The following is a 16932-nucleotide window of genomic DNA, read 5'->3' on the forward strand; positions in this document are numbered from 1 at the left end:
GCCACCGGGAATCTAGAAGATGTCATCCGCCTCTCCACCAGTTGCCGCACTTCACTGCTCTGGTGGACCATCCGGTCCAATTTGACACTGGGACGTCCATTTCAAATTCCACAGCCCACGAAAGTGTTGACGACGGATGCATCTCGCCTGGGGTGGGGAGCTCATGTCGATGGGCTTCACACCCAGGGTCTGTGGTCCCTCCAGGAAAAGGATCTGCAGATCAACCTCCTGGAGCTCCGAGCGATCTGGAACGCACTGAAGGCTTTCAGAGATCGGCTGTCCTGCCAAATTATCCAAATTCGGACAGACAATCAGGTTGCAATGTATTACGTCAACAAGCAGGGGGGCACCGGATCTCGCCCCCTGTGTCAGGAGGCCGTCGGGATGTGGCGTTGGGCGTGTCGGTTCGGCATGTTCCTCCAAGCCACGTACCTGGCAGGCGTAAACAACAGTCTGGCCGATAGACTGAGCAGAGTCATGCAACCGCACGAGTGGTCGCTCCATGCCAGAGTGGTACGCAAGATCTTCCGAGAGTGGGGCACCCCCTCGGTGGACCTTTTCGCCTCTCAGACCAACCACAAGCTGCCTCTGTTCTGTTCCAGACTTCAGGCACACGGCAGGCTAGCGTCGGACGCCTTTCTCCTCCATTGGGGGACCGGCCTCCTGTATGCTTATCCTCCCCTACCTTTGGTGGGGAAGACCTTACTGAAGCTCAAGCAAGACCGCGGCACCATGATTCTGATAGCGCCCTTTTGGCCCCGTCAGATCTGGTTCCCTCTTCTTCTGGAGTTGTCCTCCGAGGAACCGTGGAGATTGGAGTGTTTTCCGACTCTCATCTCGCAGAACGACGGAGCGTTGCTGCACCCCAACCTTCAGTCCCTGGCTCTCACGGCCTGGATGTTGAGGGCGTAGACTTCACTGCGTTGGGTCTGTCTGAGGGTGTCTCCCGGGTCTTGCTTGCCTCTAGGAAGGATTCCACTAAAAAGAGTTACTTTTTCAAGTGGAGGAGGTTTGTCGTGTGGTGTGAGAGCAAGGCCCTAGAACCTCGTTCTTGCCCTGCACAGAACCTGCTTGAATACCTTCTGCACTTATCAGAGTCTGGCCTCAAGACCAACTCAGTAAGGAATCACCTTAGTGCGATTAGTGCTTACCATTATCGTGTGGAAGGTAAAGCCATCTCTGGAGAGCCTTTAGTCGTTCGATTCATGAGAGGCTTGCTTTTGTCAAAGCCCCCTATCAAGCCTCCTACTGTGTCATGGGATCTCAACGTCGTTCTCACCCAGCTGATGAAACCTCCTTTTGAGCCACTGAATACCTGCCATCTGAAGTACTTGACCTGGAAGGTCATTTTCTTGGTGGCAGTTACTTCCGCTCGTAGGGTCAGTGAGCTTCAAGCCCTAGTAGCTCATGCTCCATATACCAAATTTCATCACAACAGAGTAGTGCTCCGCACCCACCCAAAGTTCCTGCCGAAGGTGGTGTCGGAGTTCCATCTTAACCAGTCAATTGTCTTGCCAACATTCTTCCCCAGGCCGCATACCCGCCCTGCTGAACGTCAGTTGCACACATTGGACTGCAAGAGAGCATTGGCCTTCTACTTGGAGCGGACACAGCCCAACAGACAGTCCGCCCAATTGTTTATTTCTTTCGACCCTAACAGGCTAGGGGTCGCTGTCGGGAAACGCACCATCTCCAATTGGCTAGCAGATTGCATTTCCTTCACTTACGCCCAGGCTGGGCTGACTCTTGAGGGTCATGTCACGGCTCATAGTGTCAGAGCCATGGCAGCGTCGGTGGCCCACTTGAAGTCAGCCACTATTGAAGAGATCTGCAAGGCTGCGACGTGGTCATCTGTCCACACATTCACATCTCATTACTGCCTCCAGCAGGATACCCGACGCGACAGTCGGTTCGGGCAGTCGGTGCTGCAGAATCTGTTTGGGGTGTAAATCCAACTCCACCCTCCAGGACCCGAATTTATTCTGGTCAGGCTGCACTCTCAGTTAGTTGTTCTTCGTAGGTCAATTTCTGTTGTACCCTCGCCGTTGCGAGGTTCAATTGACCTGGGTTCTTGTTTTGAGTGAGCCTGAGAGCTAGGGATACCCCAGTCGTGAGAACAAGCAGCCTGCTTGTCCTCGGAGAAAGTGAATGATACATACCTGTAGCAGGTGTTCTCCGAGGACAGCAGGCTGATTGTTCTCACCTACCCTCCCTCCTCCCCTTTGGAGTTGTGTGTTTCATCTTTTGCTAGTCATTCAACTGGCGGGAGCGGTCGCGCACGGGCGGGAAGACGGCCGCGCATGCGCGGTGGGCGTGCCCTGCGTGCCGACCGTCCCGCGAAGCTTCTTTCCGGTTGGTGGGGGCTGCCGCGGACGTCACCCAGTCGTGAGAACAATCAGCCTGCTGTCCTCGGAGAACACCTGCTACAGGTATGTATCATTCACTTTCAGCGGTAGGGGGTCAGGGGCTAGAGTGAGGGGGCACATTATAGCCCCCCCTACCGCCGTCAACCCTCCCCCGCCTACCGCCGTCACCTACCCCCGCCGAGGTCCACTTCCTCCTGCCGGTGCCTTTAAAAAATTACTTCAGCTGGCGGGAGACCCCAACCCCCGCCAGCCCAGCCGAGGTCTTATTTTAAGTTCTTCTTCCTCGTGCTGTTGAAAGCTGCAGCCTGCATCCCTTCCAGTTTCGGATGTCGCAGCACGTTGTAAGTGCAGGATGTCAACGTGCTGCGACGTCAGACTCCGTCCGAAACTGGAAGGGATGCAGGCTGCAGCTTTCAACAGCACGAGGAAGAACTTAAACAAGACCTCGGCTGGGCTGGTGGGGGTTAGGGTCCCCCGCCAGCTGAAGTAATATTTTTAAAGGCACCGGCAGGAGGAAGCGAACCTTGGCGGGGGTAGGTGACGGCGACGGCGGGGGAGTGGGAGGGTTGACGGCGGTAGGGGGGGGGTCCAGGGCGAAATCTGCGGGGGCCGAGGCCCCCGTGGCCCCACGTAGATACGCCCCTGCCTTTTCTAATTCCACTATATCTTTTTTGAGATGCAGTGACCAGAATTGCACACAATATTCAAGGTGCAGTTGCACTATGGAGCAATACAAGGGCATTATAACGTCCTCATTTTTGTTTTCCATTCCTTTCCTAATAATGCCTAACATTCTATTTGCTTTCTTAGCCGCCACAGCACACTCAGCTTTCACTTCAATGACCACTCCTCACACAGAGGATGGTTTTCCAACTACAAACATTTATTTAAAGTTCAACTTCTTCAAGTATAAGGATCTGAGACAAAACACATTTCTTAGGAAATGAATGCATGTTTTCAAGCTGTATCATCACAATCACATTCTTTCTCAGCTGTATGACTCAGGAAGTGCTATTGAGTGGACTTTGAGGGCTCCTTAACTTTCTGGGATGCCCCTTGGTCCAAACGTCCACCTCCTCTGCTATGATATATTGTGGGACATTTTTCTTGCTCCTAGCTTTAAGACTTTCTCTCTTTTCTTCCCTCAGGAACAGTGGCTGGGTGGCACCGGGCACACTGATTGAAGAAAGTAAGATGACACTCCTCTCTGAAAACTAAAACGGGGTTTGCTCCTAATGAACAAAAGTATTAAGGGGCCCTTTTACTAAGCCACGTAAGCGTGTACGCGCATCAAAATGGAGTTACCGTGTGGCCAAAAAAAATCATTTTTATTTTTGGACGCTTGTATCGGACGCGTGCCAAGTGGCATTTGACTCGCGTAGGTCATTACCGCCCGGTTATCGCGCGAGACTTTACCGCTAGGTCAATGGCTGGCGGTAAGGTCGCAGACCCAAAATGGACACATAGCAGTTTTGATTTTGCCGCACATCCATTTTCGGCAAAAAATTTTTAAAAAGGCCTTTTTTACAGGCACGCTGAAAAATGGATCGACGCGCACCCAAAACCCGCGCCTACACTACCGCAAGTCATTTTTCAGCGCACTTTAGTAAAAGGACCCCAAGTATGAAAGCTGCCATCCAATCTGGGAGAAACTCTCACCCCTTCACCAGTTCCAGCTCTTAGGACCTGGATACTCCAACAGTGACAAATTCAAGAGCCAGTGTCCCCAAAAGATGAACTGATTAACCAATCCATTTCCTTTGAGCTGGTAGCCAGTCTCAGGACACCCCATCTCACATGCTGTCTGTGTCCCTCCTACAGCTCACGGGGGGGGTCCTTTTACAAAGGAACGCTGAAAAATGGCTTGTGGTAGTGTAGGCGCGGGTTTTGGGCGTGCGCCAATCCATTTTTTAGCGTGCCTGTAAAAAAGGATGAAAATGGACATGCGGCAAAATCAAAATTGCCGCGCGTCCATTTTGGGTCTGAGACCTTACCACCGGCCCTTGATCTAGCGGTAAAGAATCCGGGTGGTAAATGACCTACACGCGTCAAATGCCACTTGGCGCGTGTCCGTTATGTGCGCCCAAAAACAAAAAAAATATTTTCCAGACGCGCATATCGAACGTGCGCCAAAAATGAAATTACCGCAAGAGCCACGCGGTAGTCGGGGGTTAATTCCATTTTGGTGCGCATTGGGCACTCGTAGACACTTAAGCAGCTTAGGAAAAGGGCCCCCAGAGCGGAGGGGAGCTATTCTTTTCCTACAAGACTCCCACTTCACTCTTTCCTCTGTGTCTCTCTGCTGCCTGTGGTTGGGAGAAGCCAGCAGTAGTGAAAGACATGGGCAGGACAGTATGCTGGGTTTATGGGGTGTCAGAGACAGAAGCATGTTTTATTAAAATATAAACTATTTTGACATGAAATGTCCTGTGTATGAAATACTGTAAGCAGCAGAGTATTATAAAATTCACCCATTTGATGTGCCCAAACTGTAAAAGCACACTGAAAAACACCACTTTTAAGCATCACCCCCTCCCTCCAACACATACACAAAAGATTCTAATTAGCTGGAAAGTGAACCCTGAAATTTGCATTTTAAAAAAGTGTTAAAAATCAGAAGCTGTATTCGAACTATTTTTGTTCTGTGTGAGGGTGGGATGCAGTTGGTTGCTGGGGTGGGGGGGGGGGGGTTGGGAGGGGCAACGGAGAGACGTGGGGAGGAACTGTATGTATATAATACTCTAAAATTTTAGAAGTATATGTTAGGTTTTGGTATTTCTTCTGTGAGAATATTTTCGTGCTGTTTTTAGGACTATTGAGTTCCTGTTCCCATATCAGCTATTTGTATTCTGATAAGCTATTTCGTGGTTGTAGGCTATCACTTTTGTTGTGTTTTATTCAATAAAGACTTCTTAAAAATAACAAAATAAAAAAATCAGAAGCCCTACTTAAATCTATACCAGTAAATAAAAGACCTTGTTCAAGGTCACACAGAGGGACATTTTCGATATGACATCTAAGTCCGACTGAACGTTTTGGAAAAAATGTCCAAAATCTGAATAGCAAAGAAGGTCATTAAAAAAAAAAAAGTCTATCTTTTATTTTCGAAAATAGAAGGTTTTGTGATTTGGATGTTTTATTTTTTAGGTCCATTAAAAAAAAAAAGTCCAAGTGCAAAACCCACAAAATCAAGCCATTGGGATGTAGGAGGAGCCAGCATTTTTAGTAGACTGGTCCCCCTGACATCCCAGGACAGCAGTAGGGCACCCTAGGGGGGCACTGCGGTGGACTTCATAAAATGCTCCCAGGTACACATCTCACCATTGCTCCCTTACTTTGTCTGCTGAGCCCACCAAAACCCACTACCCCCAACTGTACACCACACTACAATAGCCCTTACGGGTGAAGGGGGCACCTATATGTGGGTACAGTAGGTTTCTGGTGAGTTTTGGAGGGCTCACAGTTTCCTCCACAAGTGTAATAGGTAGGGGGAGGTAGGAGGCGGGGTCCACCTGTCTGCAGTGCACTGCACCCAACACTAGACTACTCCAGGGACCTGAGTATAACATCTGAGGCTGGCAAGTAATATTTACAATCACATTTTCTGGGGGTGGGAGAGGGTTAGTGACCACTGGGGGAATCTGGTTATTTAGGGCACCCTTTTGTGCCTTATTCGTTATAAAAACAGGCCTAGCTCAAAACGTCTTAGTTTTAGTCCTGGACATTTTTGTTTTCTTCCATTATGGCTGAAAAACTAAGTCTCAGGAAAGCCCAATTCCCACCCTAAACATGCCCCTGATAATGCCCCCTTGAGATTTGGACGCACTTCTGAAAGACTTCAAAGAAAAACGTCTAAAAATAAGTTTCGAAAATACTGATTTTGATGTTTTTGTGAGAAAAACATCCAAATGCTTCTTTATGCCACATTTTAGACTTTTTTTTCTGTTTTGAAAATGAACCCAACAATGATGCAAGGTCAAACCAGGATTAGAATCCCCCATATCTAGTTTTCTGTGTCTATACAAGATAATTATTAAAAACAGAGGCAGAAGTTCAGGGAAGCTAGACTAAAAAGCATCTCCCATTAATTCTTGGGAGCCAACACAATTTAACACAGTTTACACGTAAATGGATGAAGGCCTCAACCAGTTCTTTTGTCGCTGAACTGAGCACTCCGTCTGCTACCGGAGTTAGAAGTTCTCTTTGTTAAAAATGAAATGTACGCCCCTCGGGTCAGCGGAAGAGTTACCGATGCTCTGTTTGCTGAGTGTTTCAGCGAGGCTCTCTGGTCCACACAGGAAAACGCCAACCCTGGAGCTTTAATTCAAAAAAAGAATTCCATTTATACGAATGCCTTTGTATAGATACATGCACAGAAAGAAAAACATGAAGAGAATCCACCAATACATTGCTAAGGTCTAACGGCAGTGATGTGAATTTCCATTTCAGTCAAAGCATGGGACTGAATATGGGTCTGGCATTCACTGCTGTCCTGTCCTTGAGGCAAAATGTTCCTTGACACGATTGTGCGCTCTGGGGTTCCTTTTACAAAGCCGCATAGGTGCCTATGCGCGCCCAACACATGCCAAATTAGAGTTACCGCCCGGTTACCACATGGCCTTTGCGGTAATTTCAATTTTGGCGCGTGTCCGCTATGCACATCTGAAAAATATATTTTTATTTTATGACGCATGCCAGCTAAGCACGTCGAGTGGAATTTGACATGCCTAGACCATTACCACCTGAAGGGGCATAATCGAACGGGGCCGGTCATCTCTAACGCCGGCCCCGTAAAGCGGCATACTCAACCGCATTATCGAAAAAAGATGGCCGGCCATCTTGCGTTTCGATAATACGGTCGGAGCCGGCCAAATCTCAACATTTGGGCCGGTCTTAGAGATCGCCGCTATTGGTTTTTGCCGATAATGGAAACTAATGGCGGCCATCTCAAACCCGGCCAAATCCAAGCCATTTGGTCGTGGGAGGAGCCAGCATTCATAGTGCACTGGTCCCCCTCATGTGCCAGGACACCAACCGGGCACCCTAGGGGGCACTGCAGTGGACTTCAGAAATTGCTCCCAAGTGCATAGCTCCCTTACCTTGTGTGCTGAGCCCCCCCCCCCAAAACCCCCCAAACCCACTACCCACAACTGTACAACACTACCATAGCCCTTAAAGGGTAAAGGGGGGCACCTACATGTGGGTACAGTGGGTTTCGGGTTGGTTTTGGAGGGCTCCCATTTACCGCTCTCAGGACAAATCACTCCTATCTGTACCCTTCTCCACCACCGCTAACTCCAGACTCCGTCCCTTCTGCCTCGCATCACCCTATGCCTGGAACAGACTCCCCGAGCCCATACGCCATGCGCCCTCCCTGCCCATCTTTAAGTCCCTACTCAAAACCCATCTCTTCTCCCTTGCTTTTGGCGCCTAACCACCTTCCCCATTCATGATACCTACACTGACTACATAGTTTGCTACCTTTAGATTGTAAGCTCTCTTGAGCAGGGACTGTCCTTCCCCATGTTTTAACTTGTACAGCGCTGCGTAACCCTAGTAGCGCTATAGAAATGCTAAGTAGTAGTAGTAGTGTAACAGGTAGGGGGGGATGGGCCTGGGTCCGCCTGCTGTACGATAGTTTTGCTTATGTTTAACTGTTGCGGCCCACTTTGAACCTGAAGCTTATGCGGGATATAAGTGCTGGAATTAAATTAAATTAATCAAAATTTGGCTTTTAACATGCATGAAAACTGTATCTTCTACTGTGCTAGAGGTAACTTCAATGCAACGTTACTGATATGATACATCATTTGTCCCAACATAAGAAAAATCTTAAATGAGCTGCAGGTAACATCTACTCATTTCCAATCAGGGAAATGGGAATTTGCAGCAGTTTAGTAAACCCCATTGACCCCAGACCATCTTAACACAGCTACAGACGAGCAATAGAAGCATTCTTTGTCTCTGTCGTACACAAAATAAGAATAAAAAGACCTCCAAAGAGAGCTGCTTTACCTCGGGTGTGCACTGGCAATGTTTTTGAATTCATTCTCCCAGTTTGGTCTGCCGTACAAGGTCTTCTGTTTCAGGCCGGTGATCACGTCCTTCTCTTGGTCGTGATGCACTGTAAAGTGAGTGGCCTGTAGAGAAAGAGTGGAAACAGAAACCCAGAGGATGAAACCCTCCATCTGCACCTCTGCTCAGTTCTTTCAAAGTGCAATACTACAGATGGGGACTTCAGCTGTGATTTTACATTCATCTGACCAAATTTTTAAGTACTTAAGTATTGCCATACTGGGACAGACCGAAGGTCCATCAAGCCCAGCATCCTGTTTCCAACAGTGGTCGATTCAGGTCACAAGTACCTGGCAAGATCCCAAAAAAGTACAATACGTTTTATGCTGCTTATCCTAGAAATAAGCGGTGGATTTTACCCAAGTCCATTTTAATAATGGTCTATGGACTTTTCCTTTAGGAAGCCATCCAAACTTTTTTTAAACCCCACTAAGCTAACTGCTTTTACTACATTCTCCAGCATTGAATTCCAGAGTTTAATTACACGTTGAGTGAAGAAAACTTTCTCCAATTTGTTTTAAATTTACTAGTATGTAGCTTCATCGTGTGCCCCCTAGTCCTAGTATTTTTAGAAACAGTAAACAAGCGATTCATGTCTACCCATTCAATTCCACTCATTATTTTATAGACCTCTATCATATCTCCCCTCAGCCATCTTTTCTCCAAGCTGAAGAGCCCTAGCCATTTCAACCTTTCCTCATAGGAAAATCTTCCCATCTCCTTTATCATTTTTGTCTCCCTTCTCTGTACCTTTTCTAATTCCACTATATCTTTTTTGAGATGTGGCAACCAGAATTAAACACAATATTCAAGGTGTGGTCGCACCATGGAGCAGTGTTGTGCAAACCTGCAGTGCTGGGAACAGCAGGGTAGGGGTATTCCCCCTCTTATAAAAATTATGATCAGTTCTCTCAAATCTTAAAGTCTGTTCTTTAAGTTTCTTGATATAAAATATTTAGGATCCTGTACAAAAATATCTTAGGCTGGCAAGTATGTCTCACCCACATAGAAAAGAAATATGAACCAGAAAAGCCAAAATCCAGCTGTTTGCAACATATGTAACTGTTGTGTGGGATATAAATTCAGATCCTGAGCCTTTGAACTGGGTCCCAGGACATTTTACATTGATGAGTTATTGCTATTCTCTGGCCAAAAATAAACATTTCCAACAGGTAGTATCTGTACTTGATTTTACAGCTCTCTCTTTCTCTCTCGCTCTCCCCCCCCCCCCCCCCCCTCCCTCCCCCTCCCTTTCTCTCTAGTCTTTCTCTGCTTCTTTTCTGCTTTTCTCTCTCTGGTTCTCTTTTCTATTCCAGTTCTTTCTGTCTCTGTCTCCTTTTCTTCTTTCTTCTCTTGCTAGCCTTCCTGCCTACTCCCCCCCACCCCCACTTCCTCCTCCTCCTGTTCACCTTGAGCAGGCATAGCCTAGTGATTAAAGCAGCAGGCTTGAACCAGAGAGACAAGGGTTCAAATCCCACTGCTGCTTCTTATGTCTTTGGATGAGTCACTCGACCTTCCATTGCCTCAGTTAGGGGTTTATATTCAAAGCGATTTAATTGGGTAGGAGAGGCTCCTGCAGGGCTGTCCATCTATATTCAGCTAAATTTAACTGGATGGTGTCTCTGAATATCTCTTCTAACTGCATGGCTGCATGGTCGGGAGACAGAGTCAGCACTTATACAGAAGTGCCATTATCCAGCACTTAACCCCGGATTAAGGTAACCGGGTAAATTGGAGTCCCATCTGTGTCTGGTTTCATCTATCCAGTTAAGGGGTAAATATTGACCTTATCCAGATAAATGCCGAGCTGGCCACACATACCCGGATATTCAATTCCGATGCCCTATCCTCCCACCCTTGGCGTTATCACTTTGCCTCCCTTCTTCCCTGAGTGATAAACACAGGTTTGCCCTACCCCAAGGAAGCCGCCAGAGGGCGCTCTTCTACAAGAAACTGGGAAAATGCCATGATAGAGCCAGTAGAGGGAGCTCCAAGGGAATATCTGGGTTATACCCTGAAGGGACAGCTAGAGGGCGCTCATGTCATAGGATCAGCTTTTCCCTATGGAGGCCACCAGGTGGAGCTATTGAAGTGGGGGAGGAAAAGGTAGAGAAGGAGAGTTCTAGACTGAGACCTGACTGGAACCAAAGGGGCAGGGCCTAAAGAGGTGGGGAGGATTATTGATCACCTCATAAATTCCTTTCTCCCAGTGGAGAGAGAAAGGAGGGGGAGCCAGATGCCTAATGTTTGCTGCTTGATGGGGAAGCCTGATGCCTAATGTTTGCGGCTTGATGGGAAGCCAGATGCCTAATGTTTACTGTTTGATGGGGTATGCCTGGTGCCTGGGAGAAAAGGTCTCAAGGAAGGAGGGCCAGGAGGAGCCTCTCAAAACCAGGAAGGTACTAAATGCCCTGATGTTATAAGGCTGTTGGAGCTGATAATTGGCTAAGTATCTTGATGCTATGCAGCTAATAATCCTGGCAGGTTGCTGAAGACTTCAAGCAGGGTCTGTGATGAAATGCTCTGATGTTACAAAGCTGTTGCAACTGATAATTGGCTAAGTAGTGGGAGCAGTGTCCTAAGAGACTGAGCACACATTAAGGACCTCTTGGAGAGGTATTCTGGACTGTGTTAAAGGGCCACGTGCACAATGAAGGTTAGGAATTGTGTGACTAAAGCTTAAACCAAATAAAATTCTTAATTATAAGAAGCATTGGAGTTGCTGTGTGTTTGTCAATGAAACCTGTTAGGAGGAGAACAGAGGGTGATGATCATTTACAAAGAGGGCTGGAACCTGAGAGTGTTGAATGAGTGCTAGACCGTAGAGTAAAGCTTGCCACCCACGTGGTACTTGGAAGGAAGCTAAGCAGGGTGGGTCCTGGAAGGGTGACCCTGTTACACCTGTTAAATATATAATCCATCTCCCAGAGTGCCCGTCCAATTTTCTTCATCCCCTAGAGTCTCCCCAATGTATGATGCAGTGGCGTAGCTAGGTGGGGCCATGGGAGCCTGCCCCCCCCAAAAAATTTGCTCTGGGCCCCTGGTTGGCTGGCGGGGGTCCCCAACCCCCGCCAGCTGAAGACTTCATCCAGCGCTGGTCTGCAGCGGTGCCTGAAATTGAGCATGCTCAGTTTCACCAAAAGGAGGATGCCGGACGTGAGGGGAAGAGAGAGCAGGGCAGGCAATGCAGCGGCACCAGAGACCAGCGCTGGGCAAAGTCTTCAGCTGGCAGGGGTTGGGGACCCCCACTAGCCAAGGTATTCATGGTGGCGGTGCTTCAGCTGGTGGGGGTTGGGGACCCCCGACGTTACAGTGGTGGCAGAGGGGGGTGATAACAAAAATGCGCCCCCCCCCCACCTTGGGCTCTGGCCCCCTCCCACCTCGAGGTCTGGCTACGCCCCTGGTATGATGTCCCCATATAAATCCGTAGAGCATGGTACACAAACCCTCAGGGGCAAGTCTTCCAATACATATTTCCCAGTGCCAAAGATCTCGACAATATAAAACTCCTTCTTCCCAGAGGCCTCAGCTATTCCCCAGCTTGAAGGCTGCTCCTCATCCTTCTCTGGTCTGCTTTCCAGACCACTCTCCCAGTTCTGTTGGGTGTTTCTACGCCAGGGGCGTGGCCAGACCGGCAGGAGGGAGGTCCACAGCCCGAGGTGAGGGGCACATTTTAGCTCCCCCCCTGTGGCGCCAACCCCCCCCCCCTGCCACCACCAACAACAACTTTGACCCACCACCCCCCCGGCTGACGACCCTCTCGACCCCCCCCCCCCTTCTGCCACAACACTCCCCCGCCTACCTTTGCTGGTGGGGGACCCCAACCCCCGCCAGTTGAGGTCCTCTTCTTCCTTCATTCTGATTCTGACGTCCTGCACATTGTACGTGCAGAACGTCAGACTCAGAAACAGAACAAAGGAAGATGAGGACCTCGGCTGGCGGGGGTTGGGGGTCCCCCGCCAGCAAAGGTAGCAGACGGCGGGGGAGGGTTGGCGGCGGGAGGGGGGTCAAGAGGGTCGTTGGCAGGGGGGTCCAGGGCCAAACCTATGGGGGCCCAAGCTCCCGTGGCCCCACGTAGCTACGCCCCTGTTCTACTCATTCCTCCTGCATCCTGTGTGATCTGAACTGCACAAGAAGGCGAGGAATCACTCCAGGAGAAGCAAGTATATCATCGGTCTTTTGTCCTGCCGGTTGGGGGAAGGGGAAAACGCTGCCACTCACAATCAGTCCTGATCCTTTCCCATGCCAGCAGCAGGAACGGTGCTTAATAGCACCTCAGTTTACTATGCCAGTCTGACAAGAATCTGGAAAATAGGATAAGCTGGCGTGAGGGAGGGAAGAATCCTAAGACCAGGTTGAACCGTTGACATTTCACTGCACCTCTCTGAAACTGGGAGAAGGTGGTTAGTGCAGACGGTTTAGCCAGGACCCTGTTCTGAAAGCAGGGACAATCCTGAAACCTTACTATACCTTCACTTCTAATGGCTCAGTGGCCTCATGATTATAGCAATGGGGCTAAAAACCAGAAAACTCAGGATTCAGACTCCACCTTGCATACGATACTCATTACATCGGGTGTTCTGCTCCCATTTACATGGAGGCAGGCTGTTTGTTGTTTCTATATATATATAAGTTAAGCATTGTCTGTAACAGATTACATTGCCTGCGTCTTTAAATAAGGTTGTGCCCTTGAACTACAAATCCCTCTAATCCTGTAGTTCTCTGTAATAGGCTCTTCCAGATCCTTCAGAAAGTGGAGAAGAGAACCAACTGAAAGTAACAGGATAGATCATAAGGAATGCCAAGCCAAATGCAAAGCGGAGATAAGGAGGGCAAAAAAGGACTTTGAGAAGAAATTAGCGTTGGAAGCAAAAATACATAGTAAAAATTTTTTTAGATACATTAAAAGCAGGAAACCGGCCAAAGAGTCGGTTGGGCCGCTGGACGAAAATGGTGTTAAAGGGGCGATCAAGGAGGACAAAGCCGTAGCGGAGAAATTAAATGAATTCTTTGCTTCGGTCTTCACCGAGGAGGATTTGGGGGGGACACCGGTGCCGGAAAGAATATTTGAAGCGGGGGAGTCGGAGAAACTAAACGAATTCTCTGTAACCTTGGAGGATGTAATGGGTCAGTTCAGCAAGCTGAAGAGTAGTAAATCACCGGGACCTGATGGTATTCATCCCAGAGTATTAATAGAACTAAAAAATGAACTTGCGGAGCTACTGTTAGAAATATGCAATCTGTCCCTAAAATCGAGTGTAATACCGGAAGACTGGAGGGTAGCCAATGTTACTCCGATTTTTAAGAAGGGTTCCAGAGGAGATCCGGGAAATTATAGACCGGTGAGTCTGACGTCGGTGCCGGGCAAGATGGTGGAGGCTATTATTAAGAATAAAATTGCAGAGCATATACAAAAACATGGACTGATGAGACAAAGTCAGCACGGATTTAGTGAAGGGAAGTCTTGCCTCACCAATCTAATGCATTTTTTTGAGGGGGTAAGCAAACATGTGGACAATGGGGAGCCGGTTGATATTGTATATCTGGATTTTCAGAAGGCGTTTGACAAAGTGCCGCACGAAAGACTCCTGAAGAAATTGCAGAGTCATGGAATCGGAGGTAGGGTACTATTATGGATTAAGAACTGGTTGAAAGATAGGAAGCAGAGAGTAGGATTGCGTGGCCAGTATTCTCAGTGGAGGAGGGTAGTTAGTGGGGTCCCGCAGGGGTCTGTGCTGGGTCCGTTGCTTTTTAATGTATTTATAAATGACCTAGAGATGGGAATAACTAGTGAGGTAATTAAATTTGCCGATGACACAAAATTATTCAGGGTCGTCAAGTCGCAGGAGGAATGTGAACGATTACAGGAGGACCTTGCGAGACTGGGAGAATGGGCGTGCAAGTGGCAGATGAAGTTCAATGTTGACAAGTGCAAAGTGATGCATGTGGGTAAGAGGAACCCGAATTATAGCTACGTCTTGCAAGGTTCCACGTTAGGAGTTACGGATCAAGAAAGGGATCTGGGTGTCGTCGTCGATGATACGCTGAAACCTTCTGCTCAGTGTGCTGCTGCGGCTAGGAAAGCGAATAGAATGTTGGGTGTTATTAGGAAGGGTATGGAGTCCAGGTGTGCGGATGTTATAATGCCGTTGTATCGCTCCATGGTGCGGCCGCACCTGGAGTATTGTGTTCAATACTGGTCTCCGTATCTCAAAAAAGATATAGTAGAATTGGAAAAGGTACAGCGAAGGGCGACGAAAATGATAGTGGGGATGGGACGACTTTCCTATGAAGAGAGGCTGAGAAGGCTAGGGCTTTTCAGCTTGGAGAAGAGACGGCTGAGGGGAGATATGATAGAAGTGTATAAAATAATGAGTGGAATGGATCGGGTGGATGTGAAGCGACTGTTCACACTATCCAAAAATACTAGGACTAGAGGGCATGAGTTGAAGCTACAGTGTGGTAAATTTAAAACGAATCGGAGAAAATTTTTCTTCACCCAACGTGTAATTAGACTCTGGAATTCGTTGCCGGAGAACGTGGTACGGGCAGTTAGCTTGACGGAGTTTAAAAAGGGGTTAGATAGATTCCTAAAGGACAAGTCCATAGACCGCTATTAAATGGACTTAGAAAAATTCCGCATTTTTAGGTATAACTTGTCTGGAATGTTTTTACGTTTAGGGAGCGTGCCAGGTGCCCTTGACCTGGATTGGCCACTGTCGGTGACAGGATGCTGGGCTAGATGGACCTTTGGTCTTTCCCAGTATGGCACTACTTATGTACTTATGTACTTATGTACATGTGTCTTAATAGTACTCTTTCTATTGGCTTGCCTTGTTTTCTGTGCATGCTGGACTAGTTCCCCCTCCCCCCGTTTTCTCTCCCTATCGGGTCTGTAAGAGTTAGTCTGCAGCATATCTCCTCTGTGAACTGAAACTATCTATGCTGTATTTTGCTATCCAGGCAAGACAGGATACTGGACTAGATGGGCCATTGGTCTCACCCAGTATGGCTATGGCTATTCTTATGCTGTATGACCCCCTTCAAGCTACTGTGACACTATCAAGATTTCACCAGTGTAAAAGTATAAACAGCATCACTATTCAGCATGTTGTTGAATTCCTCCAAATTTCTCTCTTGCAGAGAGCTGGTGAAGAACAGACTCCCATTTTGCAAGGCAAAAACTCTTATCCGGCACATCTGAAAGAAGATTTTGGTTCAAGAGTTCTGAGCAGGGGTGTATTTGCGTGGGGCCACAGGGGCCTGGGCCCCCGCAGATTTCGCCCTGGACCCCCCCTACCGCCGTCAACCCTCCCCCGCCGTCGCCGGACATCGTGCCGCGACGTCAGACTCCGTCCGAAACTGGAAGGGATGCAGGCTGCAGCTTTCAACAGCACGAGGAAGAAGAACTTAAAACAAGACCTCGGCTGGGCTGGTGGGGGTTGGGGTCCCCTGCCAGCTGAAGTAATATTTTTAGAGGCACCGGCAGGAGGAAGTGGACCTCGGCGGGGGTAGGTGACGGCGGTAGGGGGGGCGGCGACTGGGGGGGGGCTATAATGTGCCCCCTCACTCTAGCCCCTGCCCCCTCTACCGCCGAACCTCAGATACGCCCCTGGTTCTGAGCCTTCTCATAGTGTTGTTCTATACTACGGTTTAAGCTGTATGCAAATCATACCCAGAGAGAAGGCAGAACATAAGAATAGCCAAACTGGGTCAGACCAATGACCCATCTAGCCCGGTATCCCGCTTCCTGCAGTGGCCAATCCAGGTCACAAGTACCTGGCAGAAACCCAAATAGTAGCACCATTCCATGCTACCAATCCCAGGGCAAGCAGTGGCTTCCCCCATGTCCATCTCAATAATAGACTATGGACTTTTCCTCCAGGAACTTGCAAACCTTTTTTAAACCCAGATACGCTAACCGCCATTACCACATCCTCCAGCAATGAGTTCCAGAGCTGAACTATTCTTTGAGTGAAAAAATATTTCCTCCTAATTCTTTTAAAAGTATTTCCATGTAATTCCATTGAGTGTCCCTGGTCTTTGTACTTTTTGAACGAGTGAAAAATTGATTCACCTCCACCCGTTCCACACCACTCAGGATATTGACCCCAAAGTACTTTTAGTACTTTCAGTTAGAAAATAAGATACCATTCTGATTCCTCTTACATAGTAACATAGTAGATGACGGCAGAAAAAGACCTGCATGGTCCATCCAGTCTGCCCAACAATAAACTCATATGTCCTACTTTTTGTGTATCCCTTACCTTGATTTGTATCTGTCATTTTCAGGGCACAGACCGTATAAGTCTGCCCAGCACTATCCCCACCTCCCAACCACCAGGCCCGCCTCCCACCACCGGCTCTGCCACCCAATCTTAGGTTTACAGTTGTGAACCTAAGAATAGCTATAGTGGGTCAGAGACCAGTGGTCCATTTAGCCCAGTATCCTGTTTCCAAGTACCTGGCAGAATCCCAAATAGTAGCAAGA

At 48.3% G+C, this 16932-nt stretch overlaps 1 protein-coding gene across 1 annotated transcript in view; it reads right to left on the reverse strand.

Annotated features, from left to right (window-relative positions):
* Positions 1-6238: 6238 nt before the first annotated feature.
* LOC115468160 (cytochrome b-245 heavy chain) overlaps positions 6239-16932 on the reverse strand; it is an 82481-nt gene continuing 71787 nt past the window's right edge. The window contains exons 12-13 of the mRNA XM_030199704.1: positions 8382-8506; positions 6239-6683 (exon numbers count right to left, since the gene is read on the reverse strand). Coding sequence (XP_030055564.1) covers positions 6557-6683; positions 8382-8506 — 252 coding nt within the window. The 3' untranslated portion in view covers positions 6239-6556. The remainder of the gene's footprint in view (positions 6684-8381; positions 8507-16932) is intronic.

Source organism: Microcaecilia unicolor, chromosome 4 (assembly GCF_901765095.1).
Source record: "Microcaecilia unicolor chromosome 4, aMicUni1.1, whole genome shotgun sequence".
Taxonomy (NCBI): domain Eukaryota; kingdom Metazoa; phylum Chordata; class Amphibia; order Gymnophiona; family Siphonopidae; genus Microcaecilia; species Microcaecilia unicolor.